This window comes from Ambystoma mexicanum, chromosome 11, assembly GCF_040938575.1.
Source record: "Ambystoma mexicanum isolate Mex_15411 chromosome 11, UKY_AmexF1_1, whole genome shotgun sequence".
NCBI lineage: Eukaryota > Metazoa > Chordata > Amphibia > Caudata > Ambystomatidae > Ambystoma > Ambystoma mexicanum.
The window spans coordinates 1,166,866,085-1,166,881,510 of record NC_090934.1 but is presented as its reverse complement, the minus strand read 5'-3'; the positions used below and the strand labels follow the sequence as shown (position 1 = coordinate 1,166,881,510).

General features: G+C 45.2%; 1 protein-coding gene across 11 annotated transcripts in view; it reads left to right on the top strand.

Moving 5' to 3' along the window:
- TLN2 (talin 2) overlaps positions 1 to 15,426 on the top strand; it is a 7,472,684-nt gene that overhangs the window by 4,159,400 nt on the left and 3,297,858 nt on the right. For all 11 annotated transcript variants that reach the window (XM_069624483.1, XM_069624482.1, XM_069624486.1 and 8 more), the window contains one exon: positions 6,187 to 6,333. In XM_069624483.1, coding sequence (XP_069480584.1) covers positions 6,187 to 6,333 — 147 coding nt within the window. The remainder of the gene's footprint in view (positions 1 to 6,186; positions 6,334 to 15,426) is intronic.

Sequence of the window (15,426 nt, the reverse complement as noted above, 5' to 3'; positions counted from 1 at the left end):
GTGAGGGTGGACACACGAAGGCGTGTCTGCAGATGAAGGCTTGGAAACCAATGTTGAAATTAGAGGCTGAAGGGCGTTTTTCTTCGCCGTTCGGTTCTTAAGGCACGGCTGAATCGGCTGAATCGAATGTAGGCCTGCATCTGCATGAGCTCCAATGAGACACTCAGGGAAGTCTTTTGCAGGTTTCATGACAGTGTCGTTAGAGAGAGTTAGTTTAGTACTTACACGAGATTTGGCCAATACTTCAGTGAAGTTGTGAACAGCCACGGAATTCCAGCGCCGCTGCTGCAGTCTGGTGTGGGAGGGGGAGGGCAGACGGTTGATGTCAGCTTTCCCGCGGTGGTTGGACAAAGTTTCTTCCATCGATGAAGAACTACCTGCCCCTCACCCTCACCTCCACACCAGAACACCAAAACACACTGCGCACACCGCGCGCTCCGCGTGTGTTGGGGGTTTTGAACTACTTCCTCCTGGGAGCAGTAGCAGTAATGGTAAACAGACTCCACAGACTCCAGGTAACAGGTAAGGCAGCAGAAGAAAGAGCCTGGGCAGTCTCAGGCTCACCAAAACACACTGCACACACCTTATTTATTATGAATCATTAGTGTGACCAAAAAAGGGCATTATCTTAGGTGAGCCTACTCGTGTTTGGAGCTTTGCTCTTCTTCAGGGCTCATTGACATTAGCACAAAATTGCTTTAACAAGTAGTTTCACTTTAAAGGCAATGAATCCGGGTTAAGCAAACCAATATGATGTTAGTATGTCCAATCCAAAGCTTGCAAATCATAGGAAATAACCTGAGCGGCTTTGTAGTCTCCTTTAATGTTATACATCCCCTATGTTAATGTCATAAAGTTGTGGATAACCATGTTAAGTGTAAAACTTAGTTGACACAGACTCTTATTTTAGCTGGTCAACTGTATCCTATTCAGCACTGCAGGCAACACGCATGTTGGCGCGACTATTACGGTCTCCTGAGTTGTGGAGATCCCTGTCCTGTAGTGGGCCCTCTGTCCTTGTAGCTATAAAATCTCAATGGGCGCCATTTCATATATTTTGTTTTTCTTAGAGCATGTAGTTGCAGCCCTCAGACTTGGAGCTCTGTCAATGATGTTGATGCAATAAGACCTTACAGATGTTTTAAATAAGGGTTCCAATGCTGAGACGGCTCTTCTGTTTAACAAGGCCATCACAGAGCCGTTCATGGGTCTATGGCAGCACCCATGCTCATTACTAGAAAGTATAAGCCTGCACGGGGATGATCGCCCCTTCCTCTCGATGCACCTGAGCACCTGGTTGTTCAGGCCGCAATAGTTAACTCAAGGACATTAAAGTTGATTTTTCCGATGGACAGTGACTAGAAGAAGACTAACTCTAGCAAAGAAAGTCTTTGAGCCCAGGAGTACAGTCCTAAAACTTGCCTACTTTCGAAATGTTCACAGATACTTTAGAATTTAATGTTGGAGGTGTTGACACATTTACCAGAGGGGGATATCACAGATGGGTTAGTGGACATTGATAATGACAGAAAGGAATTAGTTTGTCACGCTCTTTCAGCTGTTCTGAATGCAGCATGTTGCATCGGAAGAGCCATGAGAACTTTCGTCTTTCTCAGGGCTGCTTACCTCAGAGGATCAATTCTTTTTCCAGAGGTCTAGTTAAGGCTGCTAGATATGAGCTTTCGACAAGGAGCATGTTTTTGCCCCAAAGCTGACAAATCCTTACAGAAGTTTAAGGAATCGAGGATTACAGTGAAATCACTGAGACTAGACGTCCATCAACCTAACCCACCGTTTTCCTTTTCTTTTCGGTCTAGAGGTAGGGTATTCTGCTGCTACATCCACTTCATGAGAAAGGCACAGTGCCATAGGAAATGTAGGACAGAAATCATTTTCAAGCCCTGGCAGGGACAGAGGGGCAGCCAGAAGCCAGACTTCCGTGATGTCAGCACCCACAGCACCATCCGCCTCAAAACCTCTGTGTTCTCACCTGATGCTTCCCCAGTTAGAGGGATAATCTCCAAGGATCATGGCAGGTGGTGGGAGATCACCTCTGATGCCTGGGTACTTCAGCAGGCCAACCAACTCTCCCGATTTGGGACCTGGAGCTCAGGGAAGAATTGAGATCCTTGCTGGAGAAGGAAGCAGTGAAGGAGGTCCCAACCTAAGAAAGAGGAATGGGCTAGTACTCGCGCTATATTCTTGTGTCCAAGAAGGCGGTAAGGCTCAGTTCCTTTCTGGATCTCAGAGGGTTGAGCACGTTCCTGAGTAATGAAAAATTCAGTATGGTGACTTAACAGGAGATTGCACAGGTGCTAATAACACAGGACTTGCTGGTATAATTTGACCTGCAGGTCTCCTATTTCCATGTGCCAATCCACCAGAAGTACAGGCACTTCTTGTAATTAGCCTTCGGGGGTACTCATTACAAGTTCAAAAAACAACCCTTTGGCTTGACCTCCGCACCCTGGGTGTTTACCACACTGAAGGCAATAGTGTCAACCCACCTCAGGAGGAACAGAGTCTTTGCCTTCACATAATTGGAAGACTAGCTCATCTGCAATCGGACCCTGGAACAGGTATCGAGACATCCTGAGGACACTTGATTTTTGCTTCACAGCTTGAGCTTCTCCCAGAATTTTCTGAATTCTCACATGACACCTGTGCAGAAGCTCTGGTTCTTTATAGGAGTCCTGGATACCTGGGTGAGGGAAGCACCCCACAACCCCACCCCCGAGGAGAGAGTCACCAACATTGGCCAAATCATCACATTGTTCCAGAACTCCACCAGGCTACCAGCTTCAGCCCTTCTCTGCCTCCTCGGCCTCATGGCCTCCTGCATTTTTCGAGTGCCAGAGGCCAGGATAAGGATGTGCTCCCTTCAGTTGCTACTTGGGGGTCAATGGTCGCAGTATACCGGCAACATGTTGGACTTTCTCAAGATCTCTTGTATGGTGGCCGACGACCTGTCATGGTCGACTGACCGGGAGAACATGATGGTGGGATCAGTTCTGGACATCTGTGCATTCCCACCTATTCTAGTCATTCCATTGGTTCTCCAGAGGTTGAGTTTCCGAGATCACCTGATCCTACTCAACTTGAATTGGACGAGGAGGATGTGGAACCTGTACCATCTGGGGGGTTCTGGGGTTTTTCATCGTGTACATATTAATCGAGACCACTTACTTTGTGAGGTTTTTCTTGCATGTTATTACACAGCGGATGTTCTTCTTTTGAGCATGAAAGCTTGCTCAATCCATTAGAATTATTTTTAATGGGGGTCCCACCCTGCCCCACTACACACCCATGCATCCTCTCACCACTGATTAACAAGCCACCTTAATTCCTGTTGATCCTGTTGCTCTGTATGGCGCCATTATTCTATTCGAACCATCTCCCCATAATGGTGGAATCTGTAGTGTTATTGTGGGATCATCAGCAAGATTATAGGCTTGCAGGAAGTACTGCTGGAGAAAATGAGGTAAAGATGGCAGACTGGAGGCGGTGATGGATGGAAGAAAGGACAGAACACCGAGTGGATGAAAAACATAAAGGATGGAACAGCGGAGGCGAGGCAGGCCTGAAGACGTAATTGAACACCGGAAGCAAGGAAGTTCAAGGTAAGAGGTAAGGTGAAGTATATTACTTCAAAGTAATTATGAGGAAGTCATTTGTGGCGAGTTCCCAGCAGTCGAAGAAAGAATGGAGGATGCTTCTGGAGTTGGCTTTTTGCCCACCTTGTCAACTTCCTCGGATGCTGGACCTCTTGTCCCAGTCAGAAGGCCGGGTACTCCATCCTAACCCAGAGTCTCTCAATCTACATCTGTGGCTCTTAAGAGGATAGGATATGATGGCTGGGGTTTTGGAGGGGTTGGTTCCTGCACGCAGACCTTCAACCGGGTCTATCCATGCGTGCAGATAGAAAAGATTTGTGGCATGGTGCAGACCTGATTGTTACTGCTCCGAGCGCTACGTACTGCCGTCAGCACGAAGCAGGGGAGTCGAGCATCCCGTCCTGACAGCACTTGCTCCCGAAACCTAATCATGGCAGCCGGCCACTCCGGTGCATCTCAATGCTCTGTTCCTGATCGAGCAACGCTTCCTGGTAAGGTATCCTTACCTGCTCCTCTTCCTTTGCTCCTTCATAATTCCATGTTGTTCTCTTCTTTTCCTTGCTTTGTCCTTCCTTTTTCTTGTTGGGTTGCCTTTGCCCCTCTGCTGCCCGGTGGACTATCCTTCCTTGTTCTTGTTGGGGTTCTTACCCCCCCTTCGCCCCAGGGCCCTGTGGATTTGTACTTCTTTCTTCTTCTTGAAGGTCCACACTAAGCATCTACTGGAGTTATTTTCTGTCACTTTTTCCTCCATTGTTTGCCTTCAAGGACTCAGTCTGTAGAGCGTGATGCCACTCCTTGCTGACAGCCTGGCGTCCGGGAAGGATAGACCATTTTTTTGACAAGCCTCAGCCCCACTTCAGTGGTCATGGAGTTTCTTTTGTCCCTGCCGGGCAGGTCCAGTCAAAGGGTTTCTGGACTCTCTTTCTCTGCTTAAGAGACTTCCGGAGTAACGTTATTTTTATTTTTTCAGAACCAGTGGTGGCCCAATTTCTGAAATGGCTGCTAAATATGTTCCCCAGCCCTTTTTTATAGTCCCAGCTTGGCATATTAACTTTGCTCTTTCCTTTCTAATGGTGGGGAGGGCCCCTTTGAGCCTCTGCTTTCAGCGTCTATCAAGTTTCTGACCTTAAAGGCTGCATTCTTGGTGGCCATTCCACGACCAGACATGTAAGTGAATTGCAGGAACTGCCTTTGAAAGTTAGGCCTAAAGATCTGTCGAACGTCGTCTCATTTCTATGTTCCTCAGAGTATTGAATTGCCAATGTTTTTTCTATATACCCAAAACAGACATTGAATTTCTTTTTGGCCAGGTCAGAATGCTATGATAAGGCCGGGAAGGAAGTAGCTGCATCGCTTCGGCCCAATTCTACTAGGGGCGTGGCTGCCTTTTCCACCTTGCAGAGGGGGAGTACCAGGGCAGGATATCTGCCAAGGCACCACATGGGCTTCTTTAGACATCTTCACAAAACGTTATAGTCTATCTGGCTAGGGGCAGCAATGCCCCCTTAGGCAGAGCGTCTTGGTTTAGAGCGTTCAACCCTCTTCTGTGTTTGGTTACTATTGTTGATGTTTTGTCAAGACGAGGAATCTGTGGGAGAATACAATCCACTGAAGGAAAAAGGGCTTACTGGTAATGTTATTTCTATGGATTCTTCTCATACAGATTGCTCATCACTCTCCCTTCCTGATCCGCTTTTGAAAGCTTCTGTAGGCTTCATGTGGGCGAGTGATGAGAGGTGCTCAGTTTGCGTAAATTGTACCACATGTTTGCTTGGCCTCTGTGTGTGGCCCTTGATTTAAAAAATAAATAAATAGATGAAGACACAAAGTTTTGTTAGTTCCTCAAAGTAGAATGTTGTTTTCTATTTTTGTGCATTATTCTGTGACATGGGAGCCAATTCCCTTGGCTGCTGAGCGCAGGGGATAAAAGCTGGGTAGATGAGTTAAGGGGGCATAGTACATGCTATAAGTAGGACTGCTGCACTATGCCCCTGTCAACATTTTCTGAGAGCAGCTGACGCTGGAGGATATCTATCAAGATGAGGAATCTGTGGTAGAAGAATTCATAAAAAGAACATTACTGGTAAGTAATTATTCCTTTTACTGAATGTATTTCTTGTCACTCTTGTATGTTCTGAGTCAAACCACCCCCTGTAAAAAGATCTTGGGGCATCTGACTAGGTAGTTCCCCAGTTGCATGGATATGAAAAAATTGGGTTCAAAGTGATTTCTTTCCACTGCAAAATATGTTACAACTTCAATGGGAAAATAAGAACAGGCACCAATGTTTTCTTTTTCAAGGGTGCCAAGATAGAACACGTTAGAAGGCACACAGCGATTAAGAGTGGAAGGGATTCTTGACCATGCCGCAGACCCAGCATATGCTCATGTGTGGCAATTAGAAGTAATCATTGACTTTTCCACAAATCTATTGCACAAAATGTGGTATTTGTTGAATTTAGCTGAGTAGATCTGCCTATTTCCCCCAGCCCGATTCAAAACTACTGCTGTATCGAAAACCTGTCCTACAGATCATTCACTGCATATTTACTTTTCCCCATTATGCCTTTAGATTGGATTCCAAATAAAGACTAGAGTCCAGGATTTGGGACATGGCTGTATCTTCCTCGTACAAAAAGCTGGTGCTCTTCAGATCTGCCCAACTGATGGTTACACTAAGAGGGAATTGATTGAATGTGCCCGTGCTGTAACTGAAAAGGTATGCCGTTCTCCCATGGTCATTGTTTGTCAGGGTGATATGGCCTTCTTTATTTTACTATAAATCTGTGTGCCCATTGTAAACGGTTAAGGACTCCCGGAGGGTGTGTGGAAATGATGTGCGTGACATTATTTGTTTGACGGCCTATGATGTCAAGGAACGTAAAGAAGGTAAATGAGGAAATGGTCCCACCCTCATCTTCACCGTGGGCACAGAGGCTGACCAAGCCACTCCAGAGTACGCCCTCTTCTGATGAGGCTATTTATGTCAAAACCAAGCCAGATCTACGATGATGGAGGCAAACCTACCCTTTGGGATGGAACCCATGGGCTCCAGAGAGGAGAGGAACTGCCCAGAGGAATTTTACGGGGAAGGTAAGGTCATCCAAATATTAGTCTCAGAGCTTTAGGAGCCCAGCGGTCTTGACATCTCCCCAGAGCTGGATATCCTTCATGCTCCAACTCCGGGTAGATCTTGGGAATTCTTGCAGAGAATCAAGGTTAACAAGGTTGCTGATACCCTGGGGTTATCGGCCCCTCCAGACCGAGAGCTCCACTTGGAGTTAACAAACATTCTGGACGAAGTTCCCCAAAAAAAGACCTTGCTTTGGAAGCTCTGGTGTTAAAGGTGTGGGAGAGGCCTGCCTCTATGTTTACAGTTGACAGGGAGCTGGCAAGAAAATACTGTCCTGCTCCATCTGATCCACCATTTTTATCCACCCATGCCTGTCCTGAGAGCTTAGTGGTTCAGGATGTGACAGCAAAATTGAAGACATTTACTTTTCCTTCTCTACTGCCTGACAGAGAGAGCAAGAGACTAGATGCATGGGCAAAGAAGGTTTCCGAACAGTGAATGCCTCCTGCACCCTAGCAAAGTTCTCTTTCAGCCTCTGCTCCCACAGTGGCCAATGCAACAGGGCATCCCTGAAGGGGATAGGACAGAAGGTTTTCTGGCATTGGTACAGGATGATAGGGAAGCTCCCTGCCAGATCCTGCATTCAGGTCTCGACACAGCTGACACTGTCAGGCACTCCATCGTCATGAGTATAGTAGTACAATGTCACTCATGGACTAGGATATCGGGCTTTGCAGAGGATATACAGGCAAAGCAAATGATACTTCCCAAGAGGAAGAGGCACAGGTACCCCCAGAGGTTGAACTGCAGCAGCCACTGTACCCTCAACCACCCAGGGCAAAAGATTTCTGTGGGAAATTCTGCCACACCTGTGGGAAGGAGAATATCCCTGTTTGGCATGGGATAGTCTTGAACTGACATGTATTTCCTAGGTCAGCTGTGAAGGCATCATGAGGTATGACACAGGCAGCACATTCAAGATTCAAAACAAAGTACTTTATTAACTCAAATATCAGGATGGTAGGCGGCCTAACCTTCCCTATTTTAAGGCGGTATTTCCCTACCTGAATTAAACTAAGGAACGTCTGAGTCAAAGAGTTCAACCTAAAAGTCTGTCTGTGTCCAAAACCTATGCTTGCCCTCACAGCTAAACCTACACAGTGTATAGGGATGTCAATAATTAAAGAAATGGTGATCAACATAAAGTTCCAGCTCTTAGGTTCTGTTTCAGCTCCCCTTCCACCTCTTTCCCACTCAAGGTAACACAGTTCGACACAATCCTCGGGGTTCCCGTCTCCAAGTTCAGAGTAACACAGTTCAAAGAAAATGGTCTCAAGGCTTCTTCTCGAGACAACGGGTATAACTCCTTACGCCTCAGAGCTCCCTTGCCCAAGACTTCAGCTCCGCCGAGTATACCTCTTTCAGTCTTTCAAACAACAAGATTTAACACACCGCCAGGTCAGTGTGACCATATTCCTGGATTGCCTCATCCATTACTTGGCAGTGTCCCTTTTTAGTTTACTCCACAATGTTTTTTGCCTCTCACAGTTCAGGGCTCACTGTATTAGATGCAGTTGTCAGACCACATGGTCCACCCATTACAGGTCACACAACCAGGATCCATCTCTTTATTGGCCTCTTGGCTTTGTGGACAATATTCACCCATCTCTTGCTTCTCCTCAGTATCCTCCTGGCTCTACCAGAGTATGTCACACATTTTATGCCAATCATGGGTCTTGTTGCACTGTATTTATTTGTAAAGTTCATTTTGTAGTGGTCTTACACCTGTCCCACCTTTGTATGATAATCTTTCACGCAGGTGCCCTTTTCTGCTGTGGTGTTGTCATCCGGGCACTTTTCCTTTCTCTGTTTGTGGTTACTTGCTTTGCCCACAAAGCTGCATTTAATTTTGTATTCAACAAACTTAATGACAAGATTGTTTCTGTTTGTCATTGACCAGAATTGCGAGTTCAATGGATTGCTTTTCTCCTATAGATTCCTCATCTGATAGATATCCGTATTGTGAGAATCCTGAAGGTATCTCATGCGCTTGTCCCCGGGGATCTGCCATCCAGGTGGCCAGGACATGGCCATCGCTATTAGATCCAGTTCCTGGGGGTGGACGAGTGAGGGAGGATCACCTGGATGGGAGGACCACGGGAAGTGGGACACCGATAGGTGAGACAAAATACGTCCTTCCTTATAGCACCTTTTCCCCCTCCTGCCCTTCTGTCTTTTCTTGTGAACACTATCCCACACTGTTTTATAACTTGGTGGTAAGGATTGGCAAAATGTTTTTTAGTATAGGCCCTTTTTATTTGACAAGATGCCACTAGGACTGCCTCATTATTATTTGATGGTCGTAGCTTGCTCCTATCTTAGATTTAGGTTTAGATTAGGTGTTTTTCTCACCCATTTATACAGTTTAATAAACTCCCTTAAACTGTGATCACTTGTGTCTATCTTTACTGTTGCCACCATGAGTTCCTTACACTGCTCAGAACCTTTTTCGACAGGAGGCGTAGTGGACCGCGACTTGATCGTCGATCTATCTTGCTCGGTGCTCAATATTCGGCTCCGGACGTGATGTCAGGTGTTGTATATATACCACATCAGCGTTTTTGACTAAATAGTCATATTCTCTCTCATAAATCCTTGACCGTAATGTCCACTGAGTGGATTTCGGCCTTTAAAAGGTGCACCGACTGCCATTCCAAAATGTCGGTGACTGACCCGCACACCATTTGTCTGTGGTGTCTGGGTGCGGATCACCACTCAGAGGGATGTGTGTTGTGTTCCAAAATGCACTTGAAATCCATTTGTGAGTGGACTGCAAAACTTGCTCTAGGCTGACCGTTCCCAAAATCTCTGGCACGGTCGCTCGTCTGGTCCTCCGAGGTCGAGACGAAAGGGCCCATCCCTGAGGAGAAGAAGGAAAAACATTGGCAAAAAGGCAAAAAGCGGGGCCACTCGAGGAGCCATTCCTCCTTACCTTTGTCGCGTAAGAAAAAGCGATGCCACCACCATCCACACGAGTCCAGCTCGTTGTCCGAGAAAGGTAAGCCCTTGGCTGGGCCGACCACTTGAGAAGAGTGGGAAAGTTTCAAGAAAGAAATACTGGAAATGTTTAAAACTCAGGCTGCTTGCTGCAGGTGTGGATGTACCCCTCCTCCCCCTGAACCACAGGCCTCGGTGGCAAAAGCAGAGCTCGGCACTCGCAACCCCACACCTGCCAATCCGTCAACGCCATCAGCCTCAGAGAAGCCTCCAGGCTCAATGCAGAAAAAGGCACGTAAACCATTGATGGCTGGTCCTTCTCTAGGGCGTCAAGAGGCTGACATCTCCGACGTCCAAGTATTAGCCAAGAATCGGAAGTGGGCTGTTCGCCTGTTCCTCACTCTGGACCGTGATTTCTACTTAACATTTACCAGGTCTATCTGCTTGAAGCCACACCTTTTGTGTGGGACCCATAAAGGCTCGATCCTGCGCGCATCCAGTGCACGTGCGCATTCAGAAAGTGGCCGAGAAGTGGGCTGTTCGCAGGCTCGAGGGTCACGGTAGCGGGAGCAACACTTCCCAGCGCGACTTCTGTTAGTTTTAACCATTCGAGCCTGCTGTTGCAGAATAGTTGTTTGGGCGCGCACTGAATGTGCACACTTCCTTAACCCATGCTTGTGCTCTCTCTGAGCTAATTGCATGCTGGCCATTAGCATACAGGCGATTATGCACTCACATTAATTTGGAATTTGCATCGCCTGTGTGCAATTTCCCTGTATGCCTAGTCACACCTCTAGTAGCTGCTGGTGCTTGTTTTCGTGGGTAAAGTAACGATAAGCCTGCTTGAATTTTGAATTAGGCGAGCAAGTGTTTGAAAGTCTGTCACTGTTGCTGGTAACTCATAGCCCTGCTTTTGAAGAGACACGTGCCCTGTTGGCTCTAGCCTCGTAACTGTTCGTCTGATTCTTCAGACTTTGCTAGCTATCTGTTTTACCTGATTTGATACAAAGTTGTACCATTATTTGATACCCATTTTTCTGTTGACTAGTACGGGTATAACCGTACAGCTGTGTTTTTCAAATTGAGGCTACAATTTCAAAATTATCTAGACATGGATACACGACCTCTAAACCATCTGAGCCCGGTACACAACATTTGATGCAGTTAATGAGGACATAAAGACGAAACGGCGTGGTCGTCGCGTATGTCCCACTAAAATAATTTCTCAACCGGAAAAGCAAATGATAACATGTAAAATGACCACTTATTTTCATAAAACGTCCACATTTAATACAGTGGATATAAATGATGCTGCACAAATAGTAACTCATTAACTGCAAGTTTCCCTAAGTTGTTTGGGGACGACATTTGTTAACACTCTGCTTTCTTCCGTTACTGATAGAGAGCCAGACTCTTGTGTATCATTGTAGAGCCCTAGTAAATTAGTTAAAATTAATCTGTGTACATCACCTAAATCTCTAAATGCTGTTGAAACTCACTAATTAGTGTAGGAACGACCAAAGTTAATCATGGTGTTTCTGAAGAGCAGAATGTTGCTTTAGTACCCGGTTTTACTCAGATAACGTCGACGAGAGCCAAAATCCACGCTCCCCAAAATTACTCATTTAATCAGATGTCTAATACCCTGCCTTCCTCTAATTTGAACTTGAGTAACAGTGATGTAAAGGTGGAATTTCTTGGATCTGTGTTAGATTGTTCCTTTCCACCTCTGAGTATCTTAGAGTCTCCTACCCTTCATCTCCCCAAAACTGAATCTTGCTTTGACTCTCTTAATGATAAAAGAGGAACCCAAGCTTCAACTAACAGGCCGAGCTGCCTTCTATTTCCTCAGGTAGTACAGTCCTTCCTTCCTTCGTTCCCCTGTTTTGCCCAGCCTTGGAATTGGATTCTAAAACCCTGTCCGTCCCCTCCTCCTCCTGCCCCTTTACGGAACCCCCAGCTCCAACCCGTACTAACCTTTCTAATGACAGCCTAGCAAGGACTACTAGTATGGACTCTGACGAGATGTTTCAAGCCTTCGATCACTTACTTACTATTATAGACAAGAGTGAAAAAATTGAAAACAAATTGGACTTGCAATCACTCTTGTTGCATAGGAGAATTAATCGAGGGAGGAACCACTTACATGATCAAGAAACTAACACTGAGTTTAATGATAATTTCTTACTGGTAGTGGTATGTCCTCCTGCCCGCATGTTTTCTGCTATACCTTGTGTGAATGCAAAGACGGCAAAACCATGTGCTAATGCGAGTAACAGTTGTGCTAGTAAGCCAATAGCAGTAAAACGCAAAAAGAAAATTATCTCGCAAGCCGTGATGTGTGCCAAAAGATACCAAACTAATTTAAAATTCAAACCTATAATAGCCGGAATCCCACAAGTCATATCCGCTGTTATGGCCTGAGCACTATAGTAGCTCAAGTTTAGCTGAACCACTGCAAGTAGCATCATTACTCCCTGCAGAAAAATGCACATGTGCCTTACCGCACATTGCGACACCGTCAAATCCTGTGCAAGGGCGAACAAAATTAGATATCCTAAGCCACAAGGTGGTAGGTAAATCTGATCACTTGGGTCAAAATGACTTGTGGGCTGCCGTAAGGCATAGGGATATCAGATTAGTGACCACTCAACTAACCGAAGATGCAACGATTCAGGGGGCGAATCTATTTAATGCATTGCAATTGAAAGCCAATCCTACGCAAGGACCTGCACCCCTATACCATTGCTCCCTTGCGAGTTATAGCATCCGAGGACATAATACTGGTCAACCAAGTTGACCATAGTCTAACCAATATTTCCAACGTACGGTTTCGGACAGAATCCCTGCTTGAATATGTTATGTCTTATCAAGCAGTAATTTCCAAATTGGGTTACTTGTGTACCATTACACATATCCCCCATACTAAATTACGAACTAGTGTTGAAAACATAGGACAGATGAATATAAATGCACAACCTGTACTATTAGCTAAGACCTCTTATACATGTAAGAGGAAACTGAAGAGCGTGCCGGACTGTCTCTGTTGTCGTTCTTTAGTTAGTATTAGACGTCCATCAGAGACAAAATTAGATGATACGACGCCCTTGGTAAAATCCAATTGCAATCATTCTGAAGAGCCAAAGGTAATGGCAAGCTCTCAACCTCCTACGCCTAAGCTAGACCCTAAAGATGTTGATGCACGATACTGGCACTTGCTTCCAGTGATCTTTAAAACTCATTTTACACAGATGTCTCGATGACAACCAAATAGTGCTCTCCTGGAATACCCGGGGTTTCGTACATCTATTTGGTGATGGTGGATTGGTGGCCCAACTAAATAATTACTCAATCATAGTACTTCAGGAGAAATGCCTCTGTAAATCAGATGAATTAGATGGTCGTGCAACTATTCACAAGCTTGCATCAAAAGGCGTCAAAGGCCGCCCTAAGGGCGGTCTGATGATATCAGTGGCCTCCCCATGGTCATTACAGGAAATTAATTGTCCAGTGTCAACGGTGTTAGTCACTAAGCTATGCCTCTGTTCTCGACATCTCATACTCATCAATGTGTATGATCCCCCAATAATCATACTACAAATGATAATGTTGCAGCAGTTAAAATAATTCTGAATAGGTTTCACCTAAGAATTCCTATAATACTTGTCTGGGATTTTAACACATTAATAGAGTTAAATAGCATCTCACACGGCGTCGATTATCCTTTGACGCCGTGTATACCTCAATGTGCAGCTAGCCGCCGAGGGACTAAATGGGTGTCCCTGATGGATGAGTATGGTATGAAGCGCTTGAGCGGGTACTGTCCAGGTTATGCACCTATGGCGTATACACGCGTAAGCGGTAAATCTGCAACTACACTGGACTATATGTTTGTGAATCCTCTGAGTCGTACCATGGTTAAGGACATGGCAATAGTTCCCAGGGCCGAAAGTGACCATCTTCCCTTATGTCTTTTGCTGACACTGTCTGTTAGTTGTAATTTGCCTTATTCCAAAGCAACAAACTGTGATATGGCCATTAACCCCCTGGGTAATAGAATTCATTGGAATGCCTCAAATATAGATCGAGCAGCAACTGTATCACGTAGGCTGTGCCCCCTATTCCCAGATTTCTCTGATTTAGTGCCGAGCAATGAATTTGAGGCTATAGTCCCAGCTTTTGAAAAGATGGTTTATTGAATAAAAGAAACTATAATAGACCATCGGAAATACAAAGCTCAGCAGAACGATCTAACAAAAAAGCTGACAAAAGGATGATTAATGATCCAGAAATAGCAACAGCGAAACGTCAATTGAGAACAACCATAAGTAATGTCCTCCATTCCTTCAGTAAGCCATATTCTCATAGAGAAGTAAGCTGCTTTATTCACCACGCCAAACAGCACTATTGTAAATGGCTACGTGAATATCGTAATTCCTGCAATTTGGAAAAATTGAAAAATATTGCTCAGTTAGCCCTACAAAAGGATAACACTCAATACTGGGCCATTATGAGAGGTTCCTCTTCTCATGGTCTCCTAATCAACAGAGTGATCGAACCAGACTGGACACAGCACATTTCAAACACGCGTGGTCTAGACTCTAGAGGAATGTGAGGCCGACATTGTGCCCCTTTCAAATAGTGTCTGGAATGATAAAACCTCTGCCACTGATATAGCCATAACCATTGAGCAATTAAGCTAATCTCGGGCAGCAGGGCTGGATAGCATTTGTAACGCATTGGTGAAAACCGTACCTGGTATGTGGACACTTAGGGCCTCATTACACGTATGGCGGTAAGGATTTACCGGTACCGGTAAAATACCGGTACCGGTAAATCCTTACCACCTTACTACGAGGTCCCTTTGCGGGTTGGGGGATTTAACGCCTGCTTTTTGCAGGCGTTAAAAACCAACCCGCAAAGGGACCCAGGGAGCTAATTGCGGTACCGCAATTAGCGCCTTCCCCATTCCCATTATGCCCTATGGGGCAAAAATGGGAATGGGGAAGGGCAATGATGGAAGGGGGAATTACCGCCCCGCCAACCTTGGAATGGGGTGGTAATTCCCCTTTCCGCCAAGGCGGTGCCGGTATTTTACTTAATAGATCACACTCCTAGAGGTCTACAAAGTCTGATTGTTGCACTTGGGAACTTTGCTGAAACAAATGGTTTAGTTATTAATATAGAAAAAAATAAAATAATGACATTTGCCACGTCAGCCCACAAGAGTCAGCATCTTGTTTGTACCCTTCATGGGTTGCAGTTGGAGAATGTCGATTGCTATAAATATTTAGGTATACACTTACAAAACAACTTAAAGTGGGACACTCATTGGCAGGAAATTTAGCGCAAATGTAATATAGCAGTTAGCAACATTAGGACTTTTATAGGTAAGCAATGTGGCATCTCACTTGAAACTATTCTGTTGCTGTATCAGATGAAAGTCTGTTCTATGATTTTCTATGGGATTGAAATCTAGGGCATTAACTGTGGACCTTTAATAAGACAATTTGAAGTAGTTATACTGCGTAAGTTATTTTGTTTACCACCATCTCTCTCAGTTGTTTCTTTATCTAGAATTGGAATTTGCTGGCATTGTAACTGATGCACTTGCAAAGTCTATAATATTTTGTGATTAGTTGATAAAATCTGAGACTGGCACTATGATGGGTGATATTTTGACCGCTTTTTGTGAACTCAAGACCCATCACACAGTAGGAACCTTGGTAGTTTGATAACTAA